This window comes from Camarhynchus parvulus, chromosome 8 (genome assembly GCF_901933205.1).
Source record: "Camarhynchus parvulus chromosome 8, STF_HiC, whole genome shotgun sequence".
Taxonomy (NCBI): domain Eukaryota; kingdom Metazoa; phylum Chordata; class Aves; order Passeriformes; family Thraupidae; genus Camarhynchus; species Camarhynchus parvulus.
The window spans coordinates 4,231,640-4,244,546 of NC_044578.1; the positions used below are offsets into that span (position 1 = coordinate 4,231,640).

At 44.4% G+C, this 12,907-nt stretch overlaps 1 protein-coding gene across 1 annotated transcript in view; it reads left to right on the forward strand.

Moving 5' to 3' along the window:
• PLPP3 (phospholipid phosphatase 3) overlaps positions 1-12,907 on the forward strand; it is a 43,768-nt gene that overhangs the window by 15,491 nt on the left and 15,370 nt on the right. Inside the window, exon 2 of the mRNA XM_030953065.1 lies at positions 8,120-8,277. Coding sequence (XP_030808925.1) covers positions 8,120-8,277 — 158 coding nt within the window. The remainder of the gene's footprint in view (positions 1-8,119; positions 8,278-12,907) is intronic.

Consider the following 12,907-nt stretch of genomic DNA (forward strand, 5'->3'; position numbering starts at 1 on the left):
GGCTATGGCCAGGGGCTCTGCTGCCTCCTGCACAGGGGCAGTTGCTCCCAAAAACGTGCTTAATTACAGTGGTACTGCCTGGCCATGGTGCTCAGGAAGGTGTTTAGGAAGTTCAGTGGTGAAGTTTGATGAATTTTTGTTTAAGAGACCTAATGTTGACTAGATAAACTGGCTTTATTTTTGCTTCATATGCTTTGTGTCTTTACTGAGTTAAAAATAATAGAATTTTGTTGGCTGCATTACATTGGCTACGGTTTTATATTTCTGCCTGTTCTTGTAATGGTTTGGGGTGTCTGTGCAAAGAGGAGGAGCCAGGGCTTCTATGTCGGGGTGTTTGGGAGCAAGAAGCTGAGGTAAGGAATTTTTGCTTGCTTTTTTATGGATTAAAACAGCGCCTACATCTCACAAAATTTTCCTTTTGAGTAGAGGGCGATGAATTGGTTGGATGGGGCCCTGAGCAACCTGATCTAGTGGGTGTCATCCCTGTGCATGAGTTGCAGCTAGGTGATTTCTAAGGTTCCTTCAAACCCAATCCTTTCTATCATTCTGTGATTCTGTATGAGCAGAACAGAGATGTGATTACATGGGGAAATATTAGTGTTCACCCAGCCAGTGGGATGATGGGGACAAAGGGGAGCAACTGCTTTGCTCAGCCATCGGTTTGGCAGAAATCCCTTCAATTCTCTCCAAAAGAAAGGGGGTGTTGAGTGTTGCTGGGGCTGGGCAGTGGCCTGAGCCCTTCCTCAAAGGCAGAGCCCAGAGGAGTGGTGGTGAGAGGCTCGTTCCAAGCCCTGCTGACCAGCAGAGCAAGCCCTGCTCACTCCATTTGTAATTGGAAACATCACAGTCACCACAGTGTGTTTTTCACACGAGCTCTTGGCCTTCACCATTGCAGAGTTCACAGGCACATCTTTTTTTTTTTTAATTTTTCCCCTCTCTTCAAGCTGGGTCATCCTAGGTCAGGCTTGTCATATCTGTGAGACTTCCAAAGCACATGGATGTGCAGAGGTGCCTCAAAAGGTGTTGTTGACGCTTGGGGGTTTTCATGGGTGTTGCATTTTATCCCTTGCTGTAGACAATGGGAAATGATGGCCTTGTTTCCATCAAGTTTGGCTGGAGCTGGCTCTGGATTCCTCTTGGTAATGTCTTTTATATTCACCCCCTCCAAATTTGCTGTTTTCATCATGTTCAGCTGGAGCTGGCTCTGGATTTCTGTTGGTAATGTCTTTTATATTCACCCAATCCAAATTTGCTGGTTGGCCAATCTGGTTTAAATATGATTTACCCCACAAATGCAGAATTTTTTAAGGACCTACATATTGTGGCTTGGATAGGACCTTTTGTTCTTATTAATGCATTCTGAGGTTATTGAAAATAAATGTGCACTTTAATATAAAGGTTTTTTAATGCATCAGCTCACGCCAAACTCCCATGAAGAATGACTTAACACCCTTTGTAGAATTCCCTTGTTTTTCTTCCTCTGTATGTGGTCCTTATCTTTGACAATAGGTGACAGCTACTCACTGAAAGCACTTTTTTTCCCAGAAAAAACCAATGGCAGCATTCCTGTTGATCTGGAGCCCTTGGAGCGTGAGGCTGGCACGTTGTGCTCCAGCCACATTAGGAAGTATTTCTACTCTTGGTTTCAAATCCAGAGGAATTTGCAGTGCAAGAGGATAATTTGGCAGTTGGCTTAAAGTATCTGTGACCAAGAACCTTTTTATAATGATATTCTCCCAGGATGGCTGGGTTAATAAATACGCTCCAGTTGCACAGCGGGGTATTAACCACAAAGGATGAGTATCATGGAATCATAGAATGATTTGGGTTGGAAGGGACCTTAAAGCTTGTCTTTTTCATAGATAAGGACACTTTCCACTAGACCAGGTTGCTCAAAGTCCCGTCCAACCTGGCCTTGAACATTTCCAAGGATGGGTTTGGGCAGCAGGTGGGGACTCCTGTCACTTTTGACACCAGCTTTGGTTCCTTTTAAAGGCACTTCTCAAATACCTCTGCAGCCTGGGTCATCAGTGCTATGCAGCTGTCCATATAGAAAATAATTATTTCTTGCTTTCGTCTTGTTTGCTATTGCACTAACAGGCATAAAAAGATGTTTTCCCCAGTGCTCCTGATTATCCAGTTCTTACTAAAAACAAAGAAACAACCCCCAAAAAAGTAAGAACCCAGAAAATCTCATCTAAGTCAAAATGAACCTGTGTCTGCCACTAGGGAGTATTTTGGAATCCGTAGCATCTGGTGGACCTAAAATGATGAAGTTTGCTTTGAAGTTCCTACAATTTAGCTGAAAAATAAAAAAATAAAATGGACAGCAGAAATGGCACTCTCTGCATAGGAAGGATGCCAGACAACTTAATATAGATGGGGCAGATGTTCATGGGAGTTACATGAACAAACCTACAGCAAGTAGAAAATTAGCTAATTTTAAATTTGTATTTCTTTTTCTTTTCCTTTTTTTTTCTTGTGGAAACCAGCCCATTGTGCCCATTAGCTTTTCCAAACAGGTCAAATCAGAGAAATGCCATGTATACTGATCCTTGTTTATAGGTTCTTCAGTTCTCTAAAGCAGATACCTGTTTTACCATAAAGTCTAGGGTTTGTTTGTGTGGAGAATTTTCTCTCCTCAAGTGTCAGCTGAGAGTAGTGGAACTCTAATCGAGCTGAATGGGAATCTGTTTTGCAAACAAAGATTTTAGATGTGTTTCCAAAATACAGGCAGATGCACAGATCAGTCTGCTGGACTGCTGGAATCAAGGTGAAGAACAATTAAGACTTTGCAGGTAGTAAAATAGCAGAGCTGATGGTTACCCCAATTGTCTCCTTGTCCTAGTGAATACGTGGTCCTCAAATATCCAGATTCAGTCAAAAAACTGAATTGGGATGGAGACACATCACTGATGCTTTCAAGACTTTTGAAAATCTGAATTTAATAGTTTGATCCAGTCTACAGTAGGATCCTTATTTTGGCTGATACTGGGCTGCAGATCTGGTCCCTTGAGATTGTTTTTTTAGCTGACCACACTCCTCCCATTCCTTCAGATACACCCAGTGCTGGGGCAGAGCTGGCTTCTGTTTTGATTGACAGCACATGCCTGATATGGCAGAAATGTGGAAATACTTCGATTCACTGGGTTATTAACTTTTTTTATGTATTTATATATCTGTTTATACATGTACAGTGTAAGTTGGCTGCAGGAGTTGCTCGCTCTTGCTGCAGTTGCCAAGGCTGCCCTTGCAGTGCTGCAGTTCTTCTCTCAGAGTTTTGGGAAGCCAACTTTTAAAGCCCCAATAAAAGCCTACCGTAGCCTAATCTAGTTTATATGCATTTTTAAATATGTACAAATATTGTAAACCAAATAAGGTTTGTATGTACCCAAGATCAGCCACTAAGTACTTCAAATAGAGAGCCTGTCTCTTGTAGGTACCCAAATATTTACAGTGTGACTTGAGTAAGGAATTAGATACCCCACTCAGCCCTGCCAAATTAATTAATGCTCTTTTACAGTTATTTAGGTAGATGTCTGATCTAGTGAAATCCTAAGAACACCCAGGGTCTGGATAGTGGCAGGCAAAAGCATCGTGGAATACTTGCTATAAATTACTATTGCTTTGTTGAGATAGCCAGCAACATCCCACTGACCTGCAGGGTTGAAGAGCAAAGATTTAACAGGGAAAAACCCCTAAACCCCATCAAAACCAGACATTTAAAAAGGAGAAGGTGGTGATGGTGCTTAATTTGGTGCAAAGGTGAAGGCTGGGCTGGGAAGATGAGAGTGGCCTGGGTGGGTTACTGCCCAAATGCCTCTTGCCTTCCTCTCCTTCCACTTCTTGATGAGTGGCCAGTGAAAGCTTATCCCCTTTCTAAAATTTTTCCCCCTATTAAATCTGCACAACTGTTAACTTTTCAAAGACTCTGAGATTCAAAGTGCTGTACCCAACACAGAGCCCTTTTTTCTCCTGCCTTTGATTTTTATGCACATTTCAAGCTGGTCAGAGAGTACACGGGGGTTTTGTTTAGGCTTGGTGCTGGGGTTTTAGCTTTCAAGCTGCCAGCCTTCCCAGGATTATTGCCTATTAACTGCCTCTTCATAAAGGTGCTGAGCAAAGAAAGGAATATTTTTTCCTTGGTGCTAGACTTCCAAACTCGATTGGCTTTATTAAATGGAAAGACAAATAAATTTAAACCCTGCTCTGAAATACCTTAGCGCAGGACACCAGCAGTTAGAGGTCACCAAGTCACTTGGACTTCCTCCCAACAAAAGCAACATCATTTTTCAATGTCCAGCCCCACAGCATCCCGCAGTGCCTCACACAATTCCTCAGTGTCCACACCTGCTCCGTGCCACTCGGAGCAGGGCTGAGCCTGTTTGGATGGGGCAAGATCAGTCCCCAAGAGAATTCTGTTATGGTTTGGAGCCATGTTTGATCTCTTACGGCAGAGCTGGATAAAAGCTTGTGCTTGGGGTTTCCTTGTTCTGTTATTAAAGCAAAAAATCCCTGTTGTACAAGGAGAAGAAACTTTCCTTCACCTTGTGAAGGATGTTACAGGTCAGAAGGCAATTTCAGCACTGTTTACCTTTATTGCATTGGAAGGAGCAAATCCCTTTGTTTTATGCTTTAGTTTCCCATGAGATGGGGTAGCAGCCCTTCTCTGGTCGCACAGCTCCCTTTGGATGTGCCAGTGTTGCGTCCGTGCTTTAGGACATGGTCCACAGGCTTCTGTGTCATTTCTCAGCATGGAAATACTGGTATTAAGGAGGACGTGAGGCCCTTCTGCAGCATTCCTAAAGATTTTGCAGTTGGTCTGCACGTGACAGAATGACCAGACAGTACCATTTTTGGAGAAAAGTGAACATCCCCAAAATCGGTGTCCTGTACATCTGTCATTCACCTCAGTGCCAGTCACTGTTTCCTGAAGTGAACCTCTTGTATCCTCAATAGTTTGGTACCATGTGTAGGGATAAGAAGTGGTGGAGGTCGAAGATTTAACACCTTTATGGGGTTCAGCTGTTGAATCTGTAGGTCTGCAGCCAGGGATGCACACTCTGAATTCCCTGTTAAAATGCTGACTTAGAGAGGCAGACTGGGGCAGGAGAGGTGATGAGGACAGATGTTCCATCCTCACAGTACAGCCCTACTCTGCTTGCCTTCCCTTTCCAAAGTGTGTGGGCTGTAAGCCCCACTTCTGGATCCTTTTGCCTCGGGCAGATCTCCTAGTGTGAATAATGTCTCTGTGGTGTTTTGTTTGAGGGATCCCAAAGGCATCTCTCCCTGTGTTTAATTTTCTGTCTCCTTCCAGACTTCCCTCTGTGGTGTTTTTTCTGCAAAGCCCATGCTCTGCCAGCCTTTTGGCACCACTACAGGTTTCTCCATGCTGGAACCTCCTTGGCAAAAAAAATGTGGGTGCTGACTTAGTCCCTTCAGACAGCCCGTCCTCCAAGAAATAACCTTGTGGAAGAAGAGCCATCTTGAGCACAATTTATTGTTTGCCATGGGCTGGGGTCTTCCATTTCTTGGGTGAAGGAGCAGCCTCTCAACCAGCCCTCAAAATCAAAGGCGTATCTTCTATATTCACTCAGTTATAGGGAGTGTGTTTATGTTTCTCATGTTAAAAAAAGGGGAGGGCAAGGGAAAAAAAAAAAGGGAATCTGAGGTTAGTGTTTTGCTGGAAAAATATCAAGACTTGATTGGCAATATCCCACTAAACCACAAGTTTGTAGGAGAGAAAACAAACCCATTGGATTTTCCAAACTATGCCTATGTGCTTTATGAAAATGTGTCCCATATAGGTCACTTACACTCTTATTATAGCTGTGGCAAGTGTACATATAATTGAAACACGGAAATACTACCCCATGCTGCTCAATGAATGAAGGAGAAACAAATCTTTATTATTCCTGGGTTCACAGAATATATAGGAACACTATTGTCTCTCTCTTTTTTTTTTTTAATTCTATTTTTTTTTTTTTTTTTTTTTTTTAGGGCCGGTTTTAGCTTTCAGATGTATTTTATTGTCTGCGGGAACATGTGTTTTACAGACCTGTCATGTGAAAGCCATTAGCAAGAGGAACTGGAGGAGTAACAATGAGCCACGTAACCGTGGTGTGTCTGCTCCCCAAGTTCAGCCGGATCGCGCCCGGCGACGTTAGCGCTTCTCCCCTGCCATTCCTCACCGGGAAACCTAAGGATTTTTTAAGTGGCCCATTAAAAAGGGATTGCTGGCATCACAGGCAAGCTTCTGGGGACAAGCTGGCTGGGCATCAAAACGGTTAAATCATGGAATGAAGATCAGCTGGATTCACACGAGATGTCCAGTTTTATTTACCAAATCTGAGCGGGGCGGGCAGCTCTGGAGCTGTTCCTCACTGGTTCACATGTGGTGGAAACTGTCCTGCCTTGCCAAGCAGCTCAAGGCCCAGAACTTGCAATTAACCCATTTCCAGAGTTTATGAGAGGATCTGAAAGGGGTCCTGAGCAGTGGCCTAGACCACTATGGGTTATCTGAAATTTTCACTTCAGTATGTGTTGTCTCTGCTCACAGGCGATGGAGTTTTTCCTTAAGACTAACAAAACCCTGTAGTAATCCTGGGTTAGGCAAACCCATTAACATATAGGAAAAGCAGCCAAAGGGGATTGCGCAAAGTGAAATCCAGAGAGTGGTTCATGTGGAGAACATGGGGAACATTATTTTGGTGACACTTGTGAACAACGTGCATGGTGCCCTGGCTAATCACATCTAGCAGATGGTGCTCACTACAAATGTGCTGTGGACAGCTTTGGGTCAGACCCAACAGCGCTTCATTTTTTATTTATTATTTTTATTCATTTTAGAAGGAAAAACCCTCTGATGTCTTTGACTGCTAGCTGTGTAAACAAACCCACAGATACTTAAGCAAGTTAGTGGTCGGCAAGTATTCCCTAATGCCTTCTGTAGGATCTGGGTGTGAGACCTGTTGTCTTGGCCCAAGGACAGCTGGAACCACTGTGCATTTGTTTTTCCCCTTACCTGGGTTTCGCTCTGCAAGTGGGAGGAGGGTTTCCTGTACCTTGTGGCTGGTGATTTACTCTGAACATGGGTTTCAGGGAATTTGGGGCTTGGTTTTGTGGGGATGTAGTGCTCCTCTCGATGTTGGGCTTAACAGCAAAGATGGATGGGGAAACTGAGGCAAAGGGAAGGAGGGTGCCCTGCCCAAGGTGACATTGTGGTTGGGAAACACCCTTCTAGGTTTGAGGCAGTGCTGTGTTTGTCTGAAAAACTTTAAAAAATCTGGAGTTATGGACGTGCCCCAATTTCCAGGTGTGCCCCCCATACCTGTGGTCTTGAGCAGATCTGCTTCCTGCCTGGTGCATAGATCCAGCCAAGCTGTGCAGACACAGGAATCCTGCACAGAGGGTTCCCAGATAGTATTTAAAACCCAGATTTCACATGGCTTTATTGTGATTGAAGGTGAACAGGCTCGGATGGGAGTTCATCAGCTTTTGTGGATGCTCTGGTCCTTGCATGGATGTGTGTCCCACAGCTGCCCAAAGCACATGGTTGGTGCGTTAGTAGGTACAAACAGGAAACTGTCAATACACCCTGTAAATACAAAGAGGAGTGAGCCAAGGAAGGCTTCAAAGGCAGGGAAGTGATGGGGATGGAGAATGGCTGGCCAGGGAGGAGAGAAGCCCTGCAGATACTCGATCCTGCCGTGTTTGTTTGCACAGCTCTGGGCTGCTCTGCCCGGTGCACTCGGAGGAGCATCGGGCCCTCCCCGGAGGACAGTGCCAGATTGGCTTTCATGGCCTTTTGCAGAGGGATTGCTCCAGGGGTCTGTTCCTGTAAGTTAATATTTGCAGTGCACAGGGCTTAACTGGAACCAGGCTGCGCAGACATCTGATAACCATAACAGAGGAGATGCTTTTTCCCTGCAAGAGCAGCTTGGAAAAACAAATCCCAATGGTATTCCCTTTGGAAAGATAACAATATGGAAAGAAAAGCACCAGGAATGGTGATGCGTGGATTGCAAGGGGTTTTCTGGTTGAATCTTGGGGTTTTTTTGTGAACTGCTTGTTTTTGCCTGTATTGCTGATGTGTGTGGTTGTCTCCCCTTCTTTGTAGCCGGGTTGCCTTTCCTCATCATCGAGACAAGCACAATCCAGCCCTACCAGAGGGGCTTCTACTGCGACGACGACAGCATCAGGTACCCGCAGAAGAACGTGGAAACCATCAACGACGCGGTGCTGTGTGCTGCAGGCATCCTCATCGCCATCCTCGCGGTGAGTCCCACCTCCAGAACCTCCTCCTCTGTCCCAGCAGGGGCTTTTTGGCACCTCTTTGTCCTGCTAATGCTGCCACGGTGTCTACCGGAGCGCATCTCCTCTGCGGATTGTTTGACTTTTGTAAGCGTGGAGTTGCAAATATTTACAAATGAAAGCTTGTAATGAGAGGAATGAGATTACTCTTGAAGCCTGTAAACAGGCCCAAAGCTGTTTGGGCAAGTCTGTGAGCTTCACAAGAACTTTTCCAGCCTCTAGTAGGAGTTCAGAGTAGAGGCAAAAACACTTGAGTGTCAGTAAGGACTTGGCATGGTTTGTCACTATTCAAATAACTCGTGGTATTTGCCTGTTTTATAAGGTTTAAAAAACAAAGAAAGGATACATCTTTTCAGCTAACCAGTGCCTGGAAAATTTAACAGGTTAGTGTTAGGTTTTTAAGAGATTGCATATTAAAGCCATTTTTAAAAGACAATTAAAACCTTCCATGGTGAGCATATTCCCAGGGTCCTTGCTGTAAAATGTTAATGTCCCACCTTCCCAATGCCTCTTCATTTTCCTTCTGCCAGTTCTTCTAGAGCTGTGCTAGGAAATGATTGCATGGCAAGAGCTTTATTTGTCAGCCAAAAAGCTGAACTCAGCCCTTGAGTTGAGCCTCCTGATGCCCATGTGTCCCTGGTCTGGGGCAGAAGACAAGAGCTGTCTCCAGGTTGTTGCTTAAACACTTCCAGCTAAGATGAAATTCCCCTGTGAAAAGTACCTACATTTTTTTCCTTCTCACCTGCTGCCAGAACAGCTCAGGTGCTTTCCCAGAAGTGCCACCTTCCTCTTGCTTCTTCAGCCAGGAGACACGGAGATGGAGAGGTCAGAAGCACTTGTTCTCCTTTCACCTTTCCTTTCATGGACAATAGATATTTTAAGATGGCACAGTGCCTGCTTTGGTAATACCACATCCTCAGCCTTGTGTGATGTGAATAACTCCATAATTTTCTCATCTCTCCATCATTTCCTCATCTCTCCATCATTCGCTGACCACATACACACACTCAGCAAAGCAGATCCCCAAAATTGCCCTGTCCCTCTGCCCCCTCCCTCCCCAAAACAAGCCCAAAAGGTGCCAGGCCCCCAATTCTATAAACACAGCAGAATTTCCCCCTGCAGGTGAATGACCCTTGAGTGTGGAAAAGCCATAAAAATGAAATGAAAAAGCCTCTCATTTTCGCATTACTGCCGGAGCTATCGGCACGCCAGCTCCATGCAGAGTGTGCTTCTGATCCCTAATGAGGCAGTGGCAAATACAGGAGTTGGAACAGAAACTGGAAACATAATCAGCTGCCTGTGTGATCCATCAACTCTCTACCACGAAATAGCAGGTCAATTAAAAGAGAATGAAAATCCCCAAAGAATTGGATGTTTCTGCCCTGGTTTCACTGTGCCCACAACAAATGTAACTTAATAAGGTAAATTCAAAAGCTCAGTTATTTGCTGTTGAGTGACACAAATGGCTAACGAGGAACTGAAGCAACAGATTTCTTTGCTATGGCAGCCTGCATGGAAAATTCAAGTCAGCCTGACCTCCTTTTTCAGATGTAACCCAGATACCAGAATTACTGTAGCATAATAGGAATTCCTTCCAAATCCACAGAGCACTGAGTGCGCTCCTTTGGAAGGCAAGGCAGTGGTCATGAGCACTTCCAGGGAGCTGGCTTTTGGGATGGAGCAGCCAAAATTCCACACCCTCGCTTCACGTGGCGTCACAGGCAGTCTAGCCTGGGGTAAAAAGGTCCAGGTCATGTTTTAAGTGGCTTGAGGACACCCAGAGAGTTTGTTAAGTAAACGGCAGAGGAGAGACCTTTGCTTCCTTCAGGATGGGAGAGGACATGCATTTGGTTTTAATATCTGTGTATTTACTGACTTCAGGCAAATTTCCATGCAGATGGCACTGGGGAGGCTCGTGCCCCTGGGCTGTGCACTCTCACCTCTCTCCTGACTGCTTTTGGGCTAGAAGGTGGTTGGTGTGATGTTGGTGGTCCCTTCGATGGTGGGAAGGGGAAGGTGACACTCCTGAGCTTTGTAGGGGCACCACTGCTGTGGGACCATGTCCCCACACCTGATAGGTCTTGAAGGGCTATGAAAAATTCCTAATTAAATTAATTTGCTAGGTGATCTAAGTGACACACCTGGATTAGCTGGCTGTTTTACAATTGGAGGTGATATGCTGTAATGTGATTAGCAGAGAGAATGTTACACCAAAAGCAAGTGGCTAGAAAAGCTCTAAAAGTAATTACAGGCTAATTGGATTGCTGGTGATAGCTTATAATAACAATAAAACAGACTTGACAACTGAAAGTCTGCAAAAAGCATTCACAGACAGAAAAATTTGATGTTGGCTTCTCTCTAGTGACCATCTTTTTTAAATATGTGTGCCAGGGAATTGTGCCCATCACCTGGGAATGGCACATGTCCCACATGGATGGCTCGCCAGGAGTGCAAGGCATGAGAAGAGCTTGATATCTTTAAAACTTGTTTTCTTTTCAGGATGTCCTTCCAGTCTGTGCACATCTGTGCTGCATTAGTTTTTCACCGTCCTACTTTATCTGGGACAGCACTGCCAAAAAACCAAGTTTACCCAATTTTTAGCTACTCATTAAGTTGATCCATGGCTTTCACTAACTGGAGAGGGTTCCTGGGTACCCAGCAGCATTTTAGTGAGGGAGCGAAGGCTCCAATTTACAATCTGCTACATGTGTGCAATTACCCAGACCACCAACGGTGAGAGAAAAATATTAATCCCCAGACTTTTGCTGGTCCCTGTTTAAAATGGCCACATGCCTTTCCCCAGGCCAAGAGCCTCAGGTTTGAGTGGATCTGTTTGTGAGTTTGCAGTAATGGCACATCTCCCAGTGTCAGATATCATCCTTAATTTGTCTGGTCTTCCCTCTGTGAAAGCCACGAGTTTGGAGCCTCAGAGCTCCCCTCCTTGTGAATTTAGGCTTTTGGGAGTGCAGGAGCCTCTGTGTCCATCCAGGACAACCTCCCTCTGCAGGCCTCACACCAGTAGATTTCCTGTGCTGGACCAGGGTTCAAAATGGAGATAAACCATGGTCTTTGGAGACTGTGAGGATAAAAATGATGCAGCTCCCTAAACAAGCCTTGGTCACCATCAGATTTCCAAGAGGAAATCTCAGCTGTGATGTGTAAACCCCAAATGGTGGTGCAGCCACTCTAAGAATTTCTGTGCATGGTAGCAGAGCCTGCTCTAGCTTGGAATTTATTTTCTGTTATTACAGTTGTATCTCTCTTTGATAAAGCCTGCTTAGCTGCAATTTCAGCTGCCTTAGGTCAACCTTTGTTTTTCCAAGCCCCGGTACGAGTGAGTTCAAACAATGATACAGCTTCAACTCTTCTTAGTCTAATTGCCATACTTTTCCAGTTTATTAGTTTCCAAAGGTTGTGCCAAGCTTTTAAAAAAGGTAGGCAGGGGAGCCTCGTCTCCTGCTTAAGGCTGGCAGGCTGCCACGCTGGGAGGAATATTGCTGGCTGCTCCAGAAAGGGATTAACATGAAGGCATTTTTCTTGACAGTTAATTTTACATATCACAGTCCCTGTGACTACAGAGAGGCAGGGACAAGGGGGCATCCAAAAAAAAAAACAAACCCCAAAAACCTCTGCCTCAATTTATTACTCAGGTATAAAAACATTTAGAGTAATGAATGAAATCCTAAAGCTGTAAATCTGGAGCTTAAAATTTAGGTGTGTAGCGTGACGGAGAACAATTTAAGTCTTTGGCTCTTTGGGAGAGGTGAGACATTTGGACTTCATTTCACAGCCTGATTTTCATTAACCTGCCTCTTAAGAGTCATGAGTGTGAGAAGTTGCATCCTCTGCTCCCTGACAGTGATTTATGGCGATACTGTCAAACCTCAGCACCCCTGACACAAGAAAAACATAATCTGCTGCCAGGTGATGGCAAGACACCTTGAAATGCCCCAAAATAGCTGGACTTTTTGGAGGCCTTGAGACATCTGAATTGGGTCTGCTGGCACCAAGTTTTGGGCCAGAATCTGAAAAATTTGAGGCCTTCTGTTTCTTCCCTTGTTATGTTAATGATTTTAAGAGAGGAAGATAAGCAGGATGTGGATTTATTTTCCTCCAAAATCAATTTGATAAGAGGGTAGTGGGTCTGGCCTCTCCTTCCCAACACATGCTGATTCTTTATCTGGTTTATGTCAACTTAGAGTTTCAGGTTTTAGAATATAGCAACATATATGGGGAAAGGTGGAGGTTTTAGGGTGGTGGCTGATCCTTCTTCTTCACCTTCTTCTTCAAGGGTTTAGGTGTTGTTTTGTAATTGGACCACATTGTGGGACATGAGGGATTGGTTATTGGGTTAAAAGTAAAAACAATCTAGGTGTCATTTCGTAATTGGATAGTTTTGCCCTAAAAGACCTTGTAGAGAAAGACGCTTGTTAGTAGAGAGCTATAGAACTCACAACTTTTAAGACTGTAATATAGATATAAGAAATAATACACATTTGAGCCTGAATACAAAATACCATCTCCAGATGGATCTTCAATCCATCAACCAATACAAAATACCATCTCCACAAGGATGGCTTCAATCCCAACCTTG